The 15,608-nt window shown below is 52.9% G+C and overlaps 1 protein-coding gene across 1 annotated transcript; it reads right to left on the reverse strand.

Annotated features, from left to right (window-relative positions):
* Positions 1-1,133: 1,133 nt before the first annotated feature.
* Positions 1,134-15,145, reverse strand: SCN2B (sodium voltage-gated channel beta subunit 2). The gene is made up of 4 exons (XM_010367433.2): positions 14,868-15,145; positions 6,883-7,049; positions 6,377-6,587; positions 1,134-5,377 (listed from the first exon to the last, which is right to left on the reverse strand). The coding sequence occupies exons 1-4, from the start codon at positions 14,935-14,937 to the stop codon at positions 5,178-5,180; spliced, it is 648 nt and encodes a 215-aa protein (XP_010365735.1). The 5' UTR covers positions 14,938-15,145; the 3' UTR covers positions 1,134-5,177.
* Between the last annotated feature and the right edge of the window lie 463 nt (positions 15,146-15,608).

Here is a 15,608-nt window from a genome sequence, read left to right on the forward strand (position 1 = left end):
TACCAGCCACCTTTGTTTAACGCTGCCACCTCTGGTCTGACTTCTCTCCCAAATGGCAGCTGTCATCCCTTAAACCATTAGAACGACCAATATCAAGGTCCTCTTGGCGTATTCCTAACTACTAACCACTGGTGAGGGTCTCTGGATCACCAGGGAGCAGACAGGAATGAGACGGAAACCAAGAGAAAAGTAGGACCCAACTACCTAAGTATGTCTTTGCCATTCAGCAAGTTGAGGTTTTTCTTGCTGAAAAGGGTTAGCCAGCCTGTCTCTCTTTGCAGTGGCCCTTAATTAGGAGGAAGAGACAGATGGGGGGTGGGGAGGCGGGGGGAGGTTCTGAGAGAGCAGGAGAGGCTAGAGCGGTTGAGAAACTAGCAGAGTGTGGTGGTGGGAACATGCAGCCAGAAGTGGGGCTCGAACCTCAGGGTAGGAAGAGGAAGGTAAGCCTGGTAAGCCTCCTAGGAGAGAGAGAGAGAGAGAGGTGCAAGGGAGGGAGGGAGAGATGCAAAGAGACAGAAGAACGGAGAACAAGGGAGGAAAAAAAGGCCTGTCTTGGACAGTGGAGCCCCTAGCCAGGAGGTTGCCTTTGGTCCTAAACTTCTTAGGGCTGCTTTGGCACATGTAAATAGGATCCAGCAGTATGTAGACGGGACATGAGCCACCTGACCCTTCTCACAGCCACCATTCTCCATGAATTGCATGAGGGCAGACTGACCAGCTGTCATCTATTCTTTCTGAGTCCAGAGGAGGCAAAAGAAATGTCTAATCCAACACCCCCGTGCAAAGAACAGGCAACATCCGCATGACAGTCAGCCTTGGGAGCTTCCAGGGTTGTCTTCATCTCCAAAATAATCGAGAGCCCTCCAAGAAGTAGGTGTTCAGTCACCCTGTCTCAGGGTGGGCAGAGTCCCCAGGGAGCTGGGGAAGGCAAAGGGATGAAACATCTGTGGGGGAACAAGTGTGGGTTAGACAACATTCCCCTTGTGAGACAGGGGCGTTGAGGCCCTCAGATGCTGGAGATCTGGCAGCACCAATGGGATTACCAGGCAAGGAGCACCTAGGGTTCCAGTTAAGATCCTGGCAAAGCTTCAGCCTACCCTGCCCTGAACCCCTGAATAAAGCCACACTCGAGGGATTTTCAGGGGAGACAGTTTATTGTCGCCAGTAGACCCAAACAATAAGACAAATTGCAAAAGAAACTCAGTCTGCTCCCAAAAGCAGATACATCCCAGCAGTCGGGTCATAGAGGGCCATCTCAGTTTCTCTCCCCTTCCAACCACCCCTTCCAACCTCTCTATAGCACACACAACCAAGAAAGTGCATATGTAGTTGGGTTTTCCCCTCCAAGTGCACAAAGCGCAAGAACATTCCAAAATTTGCCTTTGGTGAATCAACTCAAAACACTGAGAAGTGATTACACCTCCCCACACACACACAGTGTAACTTTTGGGGTGGGTGTGGTGAGATGTTTGATATTTGTATATATAATATATCTATACCTATAGAGAGAGACTATGTACAGTGCATCAGCAAGCTTCAATAAAGGAAGACGCCAGCAAGAGGCACAGCAAGAGACACAGGCTGTCCATCCTGAAGACATAAGTAGGAAGGAAGATTACTTGCTTCATCACCCGTTAACTGCACCAAGCCATTCCTATGGCCTGGGACTATCCTTTTGGACCTGCCCAGTATTTTCAATTGTCTGTCTGCTTAACCTTACCTTGCAAATATTTACCAGCCCAACCTTCCCAAGGAGACTCGCAGAGATAAATATGGATCCGATCAGCTTTTCCTTTTTATAAACTGGAAATAACTGAAGAGTCCCATAGCTAAGGGGCAGATAGCTATTTCCAAAGCTAGTTCCAAGGCACCTCAAGGCATTTCAGTCCTGAAAAATTGTGCTTTGTTCTTATAAGCTAAATCCCATGGGTTAGCCGCCCGTCTCTCTTTGCAGTGGCCCTTAATTAGGAGGAAAAGACAGATTGGGGGGAGGGGGGCAGGGGGAGATTCTGAAAGAGCAGGAGAGGCTGGAGCAGTTGAGAAAGTCAGCAGACTGAAACCAGCAGAGCATGGTGGTGGGAACATGCAGCCAGAAGTGGGGCTTGAACTCCATGGTAGGAAGAGGAAAAACTTGTCAGCATAAGTTAGGAAACAGGGTAGAGAAATGGCCGCTGTGGAAACATCTCACTGGTTTTCCACCTCTACTTACAGAAGCCCCATTTTGCTCCCAACCTCACCGTCCTGGGGGAGACAGCTCTATGAGTCCTCTGGAGGAGATTCTAAGAGGCTCCAGAAGAAAATGCATATGCGGGCTGAGCACCTGGGACAGAGATAGCTCCTGACCCAGCCCCATCTGCCGGGGCCCTGAGGCCCATGAAGAGACATTGCTTTTCCTGGGCCCCAACTGGTCAGGGCAGAGGGAAAAAAGACTCCAGAAATCTTGGGCTTCTTGATGGAGAGTTAGAACTTCTTAGAATACACTAGGAAAGCCTGCAAAAAATTCCCCTAAATGCTATGGATCCTGGAGAAAGAGAAGTTCCCAATATCAGCACAGATCCTAACTCATCCTGGGAGAGAAGGACACTTTAAGAGTGACCAAAAAAATGAAATCTGCAAGCTGCAGAAATGTATACAACCACTCTTGGTCTCAGCTGGCATGAGGTGCCCACCACCCACCTCTCTGCCCCCAGCTGGCTGGCTCGAGTATGGGCAGTGTCCATCTGCTGCAGGCATCCTGGTGGCTTAGCCCACCCACATTGGCAGTGTGTTGATTGGCAGTTAGGTACTGAGCTGATGAGTTTAGCATTTCCAGATGGGCTTGACTCACTCACCTCACCCAGGTGTTACCAGGCTGGTTGCCCATCCCCCACTCTGTGCCCACTCTGCCTGGCCTCTGCACCCTTGACCCTGTTGTATCGCCCCTCTTCCCTGCTGTTTCTCCCTTCCCAGGGCCCAGATTCTAGAATCTCTTCATCTTCCCCAATTGTAGCCTTGGAAGCAGTGTCTTGCAAAGGTGGAATTAGATGCACCAAAAAGTTAATCTTGGTCCCTACAGTGCCAACCTGGCAGCCCCCAATGCTTATGGCTTTGTGTATGTCCCCAGTGCCTGGCACAGTGCCTGGCACATAATAGATGCTCAATGAATGGTTGCTGAATTGAAGCGAATTAAGCTGAATCTCCCAGATGATATTGCTCTCTCCCCAAATTGGCCATCTGATGGGCAGAGGCAGGGATTGGTCCCTGAGACTGTCACAGTCCTGTCTCCACCCCCTTTCCTAGACTTATTCCCTACCCTGGGCACCTGACTCCCTGAGCAGGGGTGGGGCTGAGCTCCTGGAAAGGCTGGGAAGTGCTGGGGCAGGGAATGCGGCATTTGCCAGCAGCTGCGCCCTTCATGCTTGCTCCCTCCCTCCCTGCTTCCCTCCACTCCCTCCTCAGTCCTGGCCAGAGGGGCTGGGCTCCTGGGACGGGGGCAGGGCTAGAGGAGCCCACCCCTCCACCTTGCCCCATCATGGACCAGGCCCCAGAGGCCCCTCCCACCTGGAAAACGATGGCTCTGTTGATTCAAACTGGAGACTGAGGAGCCAGAGCCGGGGGCAGGATCCTCAGTTTCCCCATTTGTAAGTGAGTGACTTGGCTAGTTGATGTCAGGATCTTCCAAGGTCGTGTTCTCAGAGTCAGTGTTTCTGTCTCTTGCTCCTTCTCTCAGGCCTAACCAATTTCCATTGAATGTGAGTGTAATGGCAGTGATGGTTGGCTCCCTTTTTTTGTTTTTGGGACAGAGTCTCTCTATGTCGCCCAGGCTGGAGTGCAGTGGTGTAATCTCAGTTCACTGCAACCTCTGCTTCCCAGGCTCAAGTGATTCTCCTGCCTCAGCCTCCCAAGTAGCTGGGATTACAGGCACACGCCACCATGCCCAGCTAATTTTTGTGTTTTTAGTAGAGATGGGGTTTTACCATGTTGGCCAGGCTGGTCTTGAACTCCTGACCTCAGGTGATCCACTCGCCTCGGCCTCCCAAAGGGCTGGGATTACAGGCGTGAGCCACCGTGCCCGGCCTACAATTGCCATTTTTGTCCCTATGAAGGGAGTTGTTGGGAGAGGAGCGAGTAGCGTGGCCACAGATGGGACAGGGCTGCCACTGGGGACTCAGGTTCCAAGGCCTCCCCTCATGCCGGCCTCAGACTTTCCCTTCCCTCTCTGCAGCTAAAAGCCAGGTGGAAATCCCACCGAGGGCAACTGGGAGAGTTCTCACTGAAGCCCCAAAGAAAGCTGCCCCACCCTGCGCATGGCCTCCTCATTTCCCAGCCTTGGCTGCCCCTGCCAGGTGAGGGTGGTTACCCCAGGGAGAAGTCAGAGCCTGCAGCAACCTGCATTCACCATGGGGCCCACCCCTCAGGCCCTCAGCTGACTTCGAAACTGGCCTCTGTTGGTGGGTGCCCTCTGTGGAACCTGGCCCCCTACCTGGAACTGCTCTTCCAGTCTGGCTTCATCCACAGTCCCAAGGGATTAGGAGCCAACGGGAGCCCCAAGGAGGCCACTAGCAATGGAAACGAGGGCCCGACACAGCCTCCCGGGCCAGGGCACATGTCCAGCTTTGCCTGCAGCCCTGGCTTTCCTTCAGTGCCCTGGAATGCACAGTCATCCCTTTAACATGCCCCTCCAAATTTCAGGAACTCATCGTCACCTCCAGCCTGACGGCTGCTCTGGGCTGGGAGCAGGGGAGGAGCACAGCCATGCCAGGCCAAGCCCTCCTGAGGGAGCTCTGTCAGCACAGGAAAGCCCTCCCTCCCAACCAGGTCCTCTCTGAAGCCACTGCCAGGCTAAGCACTGGGCAGGTGGACAGCGGCCTCCTCCTCCACCCCTGCCCACCCACTCCCTTCTCTCTGGGGACCCTCACACGTACCTCCTGCCTCCCCCAGGGACTGGCAGGTGGGAGCCCTTTCTCTCCTCTCCCCAGGGCCCACACGTCCCAGAGCATGGCAGGTTTCTCAGATGGAAGACAGTGGGTCACTCTTGGTGCAGGGTGGGAGATACGAAGTGGAGGGTTCAGGAGGCCCCAGGTAGGCCCTGGGGTCCTAGGTCACGGGAAGCACACCAAGAGCGGGCAGGCAGGGTCACTGTACAGGGCAGAGAGGGGAGGAGACGGGACACAGGAGACTGCAGGGCCGGCCACCCACTACTTGGCGCCATCATCCGGGTTGCCCTCGCCATCCGTCTTGCCCTCCTCCTCGGTCTTCAGGTCATCTGTGCTCAGCTTCTGCTCCTTTTTTCTCCTCACACACTTGACCACCATCAGCACCAAGATGACCACAGCCAGGAAGCCCCCGACAGAGGCACCCACAATCACGGCCACTGTGGAGTCCCGCTCAGGGGGCTCTGGAAAGGAAGGGGAGCCACTGAGCACCAGGGCTGGGTAAGGGGCCTCCCCCACTACCCCACTATCCATGGCATGCGTGGAACCACCCTGACTTTACTCTCCTCCACAGACAGGACTTTAGCAAAGCCAAAAAGCAATCCAGGTGACTGACCCGGAAGCGCTCCCCCACCCTTAAATCCCAGGACACCCAAAGGCCCCAGAGGAGGTAGTGTGATGAAGTATTTAAGAGCACGAACTTTAAGATCAAACCAGACCCAAATTTGAGTCCTGATTGTACAACTTACGAATTGCATGACTTTAAGTAACTTATCCTCTCTAACCTCAGTTTTCTAACCTGTTAAATGGGGTTCATAATAATACCTTCCTCAAAGGTTTTCATGAGGATGAAATAATGCATAAACAGAGCTTAGTCCTATGACTGAGACATAGAGGTGCCCAATAAATGAAAGCTGCCATCATCACCATCATTATTATTGTTGTTGTCATCTGAAACAGGGTCTTGCTCTGTTGCCCAAGCTGGAGTGCAGTGGCGCAATCATGATTCGCTGCAGCCTCGACCTGCTGGGCTCAGGTGATCCTCTCACCTCAGCCCCCCAAGTAGCTAGGAGTATAGGTGCCAGCCACCATGCCCAGCTAATTTTTGCATTTTCTGTAGAGATGGAGTTTTGCCATGTTGCCCAGGCTGGTCTCGAGCTCCTGAGCTCAAGCTATCTGCCTGCCTCAGCTTCCCAAAGTGCTGTGATTACAAGTGTGAGCCATCACGCCCAGCCCCATCATTAAGACCGGGATTATAGTCTATATCATTACCAGGACTCTCTGGGACATGTTCCCAGGTTCTTGAGGACTAGAGGGAAGAAAATGGATTCCTTCTACGCAGCACAAATGGTTGCTCCCACGCTCAGGAAGGCATGGCCTCCCCAAAGTGCCCTGAGCGAGTGCTGCTGAGAGTAGGTGGGTGGGAAAGGGCAGGGCCCCGCAGCTGGCACCCCAGCCTTCACCTTCCATGATGACCTGCAGATGGATCTTGCCATGGCCCCGGTGGCGGTCAGGGGGGTTCATGATGTAGCAGTTGTAAATCCCCTCGTCCTCAGGCTGCACGTTTCTCAGCATCACAGACACATCGTACTTGCTGGGGTTCCCCGAGAACTCCACGCGGTCTTGAAACCGCTCCAGCTTCAGGTTAATGATCTTCATGCGGAACTGGAGGAACTGGGGATGGAGTAAGGGACAGGATGGGCGGATGGGCGGCTGAATGAGCAAGCAACTACAAGGACAGCGAGGATGCCTCCTCTTCCCATCCACCCTTTTCCTGGGGAAGAGAGGCAGTTACCTCTAGGAGGCACCTGGGTGTGCAGCACACCTTGTGTCAAAGCCTCCAGAGCACGCAGCCCACCCAGGGTCCTCTGGGGCCCTAGTCCAGCGCAGGGGCTGGTGGTGGGATGGGAGCTTCATGCTGCAGGGCTCCTGCCTCCTCCCCCACTCCCGCCTTCAGCCCAGGACTCACCATCTCCTCGGAGCAGTTGTTGCACCCCTGGTAAGTCCAGTTCAGGGAGAACTGTTTGTGGTTCACTGTGTAGCAGGAGTTGAAGGTGCAGGGCAGGCGGGCGTCAGAGCCATTGAGGACATTGAGGGTGGCAGGTACTGTGACCTCCATGCTCCGTCCTGGTGGCACTGCAGACGAAGGCACAAGCTGGTGAGGAGTCTGGCTGGAAGGGCTGGGGAGGGGCAAGCCCTCTGTGCCTGAGGGTGTTGGGGGATGAGGCAGAGCAGAGCAACGGGCAGAGGACTGGGTCCTCAACAGCTCCAGTTAGTCAGGAGGTGGGAGTTATTGTTATTTGCAACAGGGTCTCTGTTGCCCAAACTGGAGTGCAGTGGCGCAATCATGATTCATTGCAGCCTCAACCTGCTGGGCTCAGGTGATCCTCTCACCTCAGCCTCCCAAGTAGCTGGGAGTACAGGTGCAAGCCGCATGGAATTGGGCTTTGTTCTTCCTGGCAGGGGCCCACTCAGCCTCCCCAGTCCATACTCCTAGAGTGGGCAGGCACATATGGGGCACCAGATATGGTCTTTGAGGCAAAGTGGGGTGGCAGAGCAGGCAGGGGAGGAGAGAGATCAAATCATCAAGTCATCTATCTGTCAAGCCAGGGGCAGCCAAATGGCCCCAAGCCTTTTCCAGAACCACTGTTAGGCAACCCCCACCCCCACCACACTTGCCCCACTTCTATCATATGCTAGCAGAAGACCACAGACAAGGGGCTTCACTATGCTTACCTCAGTTTCCCCCTTATTCTCACCACTTCGAACCATCTTTGCTGGGCCAAAGCCCTTCCAGCTGAAACTGCAGGGCTCCCCTGCAGTTCTGTTCTCAGGGCAGCAGCTTGAGAACAGCTGGAGATTTGGAAGGCCTCGCTCTCCATATCCCAGGGACAGAGCAAAGCTGTGTCCCAGCACAGCCCAGCCCCCTACCTTCCTCAGGCTTGTGACAGACAAGAAAGAGGGCAGACAAGCTGTGGGAGGGAAGAGGTGCCCCAGAAGGTGAGGCACCATTCCAAGGACCAGCTGATGGGTCTACAGGGACAGGAGTCCCTCTTGGAGATGTCAGACCTGGAGACACCACGGCAAGGAGCTGCTACAGGAGGGCAGGGTGGGAGCTGCTGGTTCTGTGGAGGAGTCCTATTAGGAACACCAGATGTAGGCCAGGAGACCTTGGTGCTGGGGCTGAGAAAGGCCTGTCCCACTCTGACATTCTAAGCAGGACAGAGCCTATAGGGAGGTGAGCGAGGGGCCTGGGGCAAGATACTTAAGGGGCATCCACTCTCTGGTCATGGAACTACCTCCTTAAATGTCACACCCTAGGCACCTCACTGGACTCACCTGAGCCCTGGCCTTCATTCCAAGATGCTCTGCCCATATCCTCAAGAACCTTATCTCAGAAGATTCCCTTTATTTATGGAGGATAAACAGCAGTGTTCGGCGTCATTCATTCACTCATTTACCAAATATTTATAAATCACCTACTGTGTGCCAGGCACTTAGTCTAGGCCCTGGGGGTTACTGCTGTGAACAGGACAGGCAGAGTCACTGCATCATGAAGCTTATATTCTGGGAAGAAGGATAGACATCAACAAGGAAAAAAATCATGGAGTTGTAGTTAGAGACACACGGCAAGGTAGAGGGGCATTGTCTGACGTCGGGTGGGCAGCGAAGACTGCTCTGAGGGGTCACGCAGGCAGTGCCACCTGAAGTGAGGGAGTGAGCCCGCTGAAGTTTTGAGGGAGTCGAGTTCCCAGGCAGGGGTACTCCCAGGAGCCAAGTCCCAGTGACTGGAAGGAGCTTCGTGTGCCTGAGGCAGAGGGAACAGAGTGACTGAGGGGGCGCATGGTGAGACCTGAGGTCTGAAAGTAAGGCAGGGACCAGCTCACAAAGGCTTTGTGGGCCAGGATGCGGAATTAGGAGTTTCCTCTTTGTAGTGTGATAGGAGGTCCCTGCAGGGTTGGGGAGTGCTGGGAGGCTGTCCAGGTGAGCCCAGTAGTGGCTGATGTGGGAATAGCGTAGACAAGGGGATGCGACTAGACTTGGGTTCAATCCCAGCTCCAGCATCAGAAGCTGGGAGAGTGGGGGCTGCTCCTTTGTAAAATGCAGCAGGGTTGTTTCCATAATGAAAATAAGCAGTAAGTATTCAGCAAATGGTAGCTGCTATTATCCTCAATTCTCCCCAAGTTCTGCCTTGCAAACAGGAAGGGCTTCTAGGGGAGCATCTGGCCTGGCCTGAGGGCACCTTGGAGACTGTCCCCTCCAGCCAGTCCTTAGGAATTGGCAAACAGCCCAGGCCTGCAGGGCTCCTATTTTTCAAACTTTTTTTTTTTTTTTCCTGCACAAAGCTGCAGAAGCAGCTGCCCTGCAGCCTGCTGGGAAACCAACGTCGGCCTGGAGCACCCTTCTGCCGGCCCCGCCCCTGGCCCGAGTGATCAGGGCAAGTGGTAGGACTTAAGAACCAGAGAGTCTCTGAACTGGAAGCAGCCCTGGATGGAGGGGTAGGCATGGGGACCTCATCTGTTCTCCAAGCTGGGAGACAGGTGTCACCATCTGCGTTTTCTCGAGGAGGAGCCCAGGGCTGAGGATTCCAGGTGTGAGCTTAAGTGCTCATTAGGGGAGTACGGCCTGGGGAGGATGAGTGGGCCCCTGCCAGGAAGAACAAAGCCCAATTCCATCTCCTGCACTTTTATCACCATTCTGAAAGCATCTGGCACCGCACCAGCCAAGGAGGAGGTGTGCAGAAAATGCCAACAGCATCTCTATCTGCAGAGGCACAGAGCTCTGAGGGAAGGCATTGGCAGTGCCTGTCCTGAGCTTACCTCCCATCCCAGGAATGTGCTGCCCCTCTAGCTCTTCCCTTGGGAGGTCGATCAGGGGCTCCTCAGGCCAAAAAGTCTGCGTTCTGTGAAACCGGCAGACCCTGCGCGGACCTCTGCCCGCCCCCTCCACCAAGCCCAAGGCAGTGCTCCAGATTAGAACTTGAACTCCACCATCTCGAAGGAGCTAGCACCCTGCCGTGGAGGAGGGCAGGGTAGAGAGGAGTGCGGGGGCGCCTTTTCTGGCCCGCAGGACTGGGGCAGCCAGAGAGGTGCAATGCGGGCTCCCCCTCCCCACCCTGCAGCGCGGCACTGCAGAAGGTACCGGGCGGAACACGCGTGCCCTCTAGTGGTCACAGAGGTCAAACGTCAAGTTCCATCCGGCGAGGGAGTGTGGGATCCGGAGCCAGAGTTGGAGCTGAGATCAGAAACCGTAGATCTAGCCCCATTGTTTTACCGATGAGGAAAGAGAGGCCATGAGAGCCACACGCAGAGAATAGGGACAAGCTGAGGCCAGAATCATGGTTCCTAGCCCCTCATCCAAGATCCCCACGTGAGCCTGTGACCTTACCAGAATCCCAGCAGCTTTAGGGTGCTGGGCCTCAGACCTTCCGCCAGTCCGGGCCCTCATTAAAGACGAGGGGGGCATGGCTTAAAAAGATCACAGCTCTGAGCAAAACTCTGGTCTCTTGATTAACTGTCCTGCTTCAGGAAAGCACCTGAATGCATGGCCAAGGCCACAGAAAGGACTTCCCAGCCACAAACCCTTACAAAATGCTTACAACGAGCCAGGCACTGTCTAAGCACTCTACATATATCACCTCATTTAATACTAACAAAACCCTGTTATCACTCCCACATTCCGGATGAGGAAGATGCAGCACAAAGAAGTTAAGAGACGAACCCAAGTTCACGGCTAGTAAGAGGCGAAGCTAGAATCTGAATCTAGCCTGCCTGGCTCCAGGCAGGGTTGAGGCACTGAAGCTGAGTGGGGAACTGAGCCCCATCCCAAGGCATCTGGGGTACCAGATCTCTTGCCGACTATATGGCAGGTCCAACTCCAGGCAGGCCGGCCAGCAGGGAATGGTTGCATTTAAAGGAACCTCCATACAAGGAAGGCACGCAGTCTTCCTGGTTGTCCCATTTGAGACCAGGTCTGGGGCCTGTGTCTCCTGATTTTCAACTCACAGAAGGAAAATGATCATCAATGGGATGTGACTTCTGATCTTAGATCCAAAACGTCAGCAGTGGCGGGCCCCCTGCTGTCTCCAAGGCACATCTGGGCCCTCAGGCACCGTGTCATCCACTGTTCTAACTAGCCCATCTTGCAGAGACTATGAAAATTTGCTCATCCGCCAAATGCTATCTCTTGCAGAGACTGGAAGTTAATCTCTTCACTCGTCTTTCCACCCTACAGCAAACTATGAGGTAATTATTTCCTCCTTTTTTTTTTTTTTTTTTTAAGTGTCTAAACAGATGAACTGTCTCCCAGGGCAGCTCCTGCCTCCCAGGTGAGTGTGGCATCCAGCCCGTATCTCCGCACCTGCACTGCCGTACCATCCAGACCCTTCCTGCTCCAGGGCCTCCCCAGCCCCGGCCACTCCAGTCCATCCCCGTGCAGCCAGGAGCAGCCCACCCTCATCACTCCTCACCTCCAAACCTCCAACGGCTACCCACCGCTTTCAGGATCGAGTCCAGGCTCCTGGGCACGGCTTCCAAGCCCTTTGCCATCTGAGGGCAAACTTATACCCTAGCCTCATCTCCTGCCAGCCCCCAGCCCCCCAGGTCTCCTTCACTCCAGTGACCCCAGTTCTGATTTTTTCTGAAAACACCACCTTGCTTCCCTTTTCCATGACTTTGCACATATTTTTGCTTCAGGTTGGGAAGCTCATTTGCCCTCCTGTCCCTGGGGCCCTCCTACTTATCCTTCAGGTCCCAGCTCACAGGGCATTAGCCTCGGTGACTGTTTCCCCAGTGTCCTTGTCCTCACTCAAGCCCTGTTCCTATCTCTTCCACATGACTTGGGGGCAGAATGGCAGGATAGTTAACCCCCCAGTGCCTCAGTTTCCTCATCTGTAATATAGCCGACAATAAGCCCAACTTCGTAGGGCTGTCGTAAGGATTAAGTGACTTACTATCTGCATGAAGTTCAGCACAGTGCCTAGCACATGGCCTGGACAAAAGTTAGCTGCGACTCTGATGATCATTATTGCTATTATTGTTACCATACATACAATGTTGTCTTGTTATTATTTGTTTACGGGCCTGTTTCCCTCAAGAGGCTCCGGGAAACTGATTCTTATTCATCTTGGTACCCCTGGTACCCAGGACAGTGGGTGGCACAGAGTGGGGCTCAATAAAGTCTACTAAAGGAAGAAGAGACAGCTTTCTCGCCATGTCTGGGTCCCTGCCACCACAAGCAGCAGATATGTGCATTGGGCCAGAGTGAGGACCAGACTTCACTTTCTCTTTTCTTTCTCTCTTTCCCTTTCTTTCTTTCTTTCTTTCTTTCTTTCTTTCTTTCTTTCTTTCTTTCTTTCTTTCTTTTCTTTCTTTCTTTCTTTCTTCCTCTTTTTCTCTCTTTCTCTCTTTCTCTCTTTCTCTCTCTCTCTCTCTTTCTCTCTTCTCTCTTTCTCTCTTTCTCTTTCTTTCTTTCTTTCTTTCTTTCTTTCTTTCTTGACAGGGTTTGGCTCTGTTGCCCACGCTGGAGTGCAGTGGTGTGATCACGGCTCACTGCAGCCTGGAACTCTTGATACTTCTACCTCAGCATTCTGGAACAGTTAGGACTACAGGCACACGCCACCATGCCTGGCTCATTTTTCTTTTTTTCTTTTCTTTCTTTCTTTTTTTTTTTTTTTATAGAGACAGGGTCTTGCTATGTTGCCCAGGCTGGTCTCCAACTCCTGGCCTTAAGCGATCCTCCCACCTTAACCTCCTAAAGCACTGGGATACAGGCACGAGCCACCGTGCTCAGCCCAGACTCCACTTTCTATGCCTCCCCTAACATAATCCATACATTGGTAAGCAGGCCAGTGACTGTGGAGTTAACGGTCTCAAGAAAAACTTGAGGGAAGTCCAGTCATTTGAATTGTTTCTAGCTAAAATTAGCCTCATATGCTTCTGTTGTAGGTACAGTTGATTGCCCACCTGCCCTTTCTCTTATGGCCCTCTTCTCTTATGGCCACCTCCATAGTCATCCCCACAAGCCCAGCCCCGACAGAGTCCCCTCCCTCATCACTTGTGGCATCCTCCATCCTGGGGATCGATGCTACTGCAACACCACCAAAGTTTCATTGTCAACTCAGCCCTCAGCATTGGAGTGCCAGGGACATGCCTCATTGCAGCACCAATCAAGTTCAAGTTCAGGATCCCCATTCCTGCATCCTCTCCCACTTAGCTTTGCAGAAGCTTTAGCTGCCTCCCACCACCATCTCCCCACCCCCAACACTCAGACCTCTTCATCCCAGACTCCCTCTTCCTTGCCCTAGCCCAGGGCTCTGGGTCCTGGTCACTGAGCCCCCTTTCTAACTTTACTTAGCCATGGCTCTCACCAGGCGGCTTCCCTCCTGCAGGAAGCTGCTTCCTAACTCCTGAGGGAGGGGTCCTGTCCTCCATTTGGGGCTCCTTGCAACAGTCCACTCACCCAACTCCCCCTCTTTCAGCGTGTCCTGAGACTGATCAATTAGGTACTGTTAATACAGCAGTGCCATTTCTTGAACATTGGGGGCAGTAGAATCCAACGTTTAAGAGAATGTGGTGAAGTCAGACACAGGGAGTTCAAATCTCAGCTCCCGTTACCCGTTACCATAGTCATCTGTTTCCTCCCTGTAACCTGAGGTATAATAGAATCTACCTCAGATTGCTGTGAGGGCTGAACAAGACACAGTGCCTGGGCTCACAAAAAGCATTCTTACATTAGCCATTCATTGAGTTCCTGCCGTGCCCAGATCACAAACACGCCAGGCAGTAGGCGTTCTTTAGTTTACCCGGGAGGGAACTGAAGCTCAGAGGGGTTGAGTAATTTGCCTGTGGTCATTACGTAAATGACAAAGGTGGCTTGAAACCCAGGTCCTGCCGGAGATTCCATAGCATTCCTGCCCTGATGTTAATATGCCAAGTAACTCAGCAAAGCAGGCTGGCAGGGCCTCTGCACTGTCTGTGTTTAGCACTCCTACCCCAAACCCAGCACATCACGCCACAGAAAGAGAGAGAGGCTTTGTAGTGGCCAATATTTCCATCAAGTCCTTGGACTTGACTCTCAGTTGCTGCTCCAGCAATAAGTAAGTTTAGGAGCAAGAACGAAACTCTACAAAGCAGGCTTGCAAATAACTTTCTAGCCCACTTCCCCACCAGGAAGTCTGTGAGTGGTCAAATACAAAATTAATATCTGGGGCCACTTGACAGGACAGTCTGCAAGACTGGGCTGGGCAGTTCTGAGGCTGGATTTAAAGGGCTGCAACCTCGCTCAGCCCGTGTGTTCCATTTTTTCCTGAATCTCTACACCTGGCCCCTCCTCCATTCCATCGGGCCCAAGCCAAAGGTGCCTTCTCCATCACTGCGTGCCTCAGCAGGTCTCCTCCCAATCCAGACATCATTCCCCAAGCCCGCTTCCCACCTACTCCCACACACGTTCCAACAGATCAGTGAGACCGAGTGCCAGGAAGCCAGACCCAGACTCAACTTTCTGCCACCACTTCCCCCGCACACTCTCCTAACACCCTAAATCCACCAGGATCAAGGTTCCGAAAAGAAGCCCCTTAAGGGAACATTAAGTCCCAGGACCCCACATTTGCGGCAGCTACAAAGAAAAAAAAATCCCTGAAGAGACTGCAGGTCAATCCACTCTCTGCCCCACCCCCACACTGGTCCACTTAGGGGAAATCCAGAGAAGATTCACCTCCTTTGACCACTGTCAGCCCCCAGCAACACTCAGATCCCCTGACCCAACATTTCTGTGACTAAGTAGTCCCAGGGTTCTACACTCCCCAGCAACGTCCCTTCCAGTCCCCAGCACCTCCCCTCCCAAGGACACAGAGGGAAGGGCTAGGTCTTCTTTCCTATCCCCTGCCCCCATCCTCTTCACGTTGCGGCTACACTTCTGAACCCTCGGGAGCATGCAGATGTGAGTCTAACTTACCCAAAGAGAAAAAGAGACTGAGCCCCGTGAGACTGAAGGCAGGGCGAGGTAGCCAGGCATCTCTGTGCATTTTCAGAGACTGAGATGTTAGTCGGGTGGGCTACGGGAGAGGGTGATTTGAGGGGGCGAGGACTACAGGGGAGGAATGGTTGGATGCTAAAAAAAAATGCACGGATGTACTTCAAAGACATATACAACATTAAGGAAGCTTTATTTCCATCTCTCTAATATGGCCGGCTTGTATGTTGCTGCTAAAAAGAGAGAGAGAGGGAGTGTGTAAAGGAGAGAGAGAGAGATGGAGGGAGAGAAGAGGGGGATGGGGTAAATATTGTGGTTGGTGGATTTCAAAAGGCAGGTGGGAGGGCATAAAAAAGTCATTTTGAAAAGAACGAAATCCCCAGAAGTTTTTACCCTCTAAAACAAGAAATAATACAAATCCTGCCTTTTTACTTCACTGGGATGATTGTTGGATTTTGAAAACTATTAGAGGAATCCATTTATTTTAAAGATTCTGGAAAGGGGAAACACTTATTGTCATTTAAAAACAGGGAATGGTCCCATTTAAAGGAACCTCCATACAGGCTGGCGCAGTGGCTTACACCTGTAATCCCAGTACTTTGGGAGGCCGGATGGATCACTTGAGTCCAGGAGTTCAAGACCAGCCTGGGCAACATGGCAAAACCCATCTCTACTAAAAATACAAAATTTAGCCAGAAGTAAAGTCTCACGCCTGTAGTCCCA

The sequence above is a fragment of the Rhinopithecus roxellana genome, chromosome 15 (assembly GCF_007565055.1).
Source record: "Rhinopithecus roxellana isolate Shanxi Qingling chromosome 15, ASM756505v1, whole genome shotgun sequence".
Lineage (NCBI taxonomy): Eukaryota > Metazoa > Chordata > Mammalia > Primates > Cercopithecidae > Rhinopithecus > Rhinopithecus roxellana.

Bases quoted from the DNA above. Each gene is read 5' to 3' on its own strand.
- SCN2B (XM_010367433.2), bottom strand. From the start codon at position 14,937: ATGCACAGAGATGCCTGGCTACCTCGCCCTGCCTTCAGTCTCACGGGG. The intron at 6,588-6,882 runs GTGAGTCCTGGG...CTCCATCCCCAG, and splicing joins ACAACTGCTCCGAGGAGATG to TTCCTCCAGTTCCGCATGAA. The intron at 5,378-6,376 runs GTGAAGGCTGGG...CTTCCTTTCCAG, and splicing joins TCTGCAGGTCATCATGGAAG to AGCCCCCTGAGCGGGACTCC.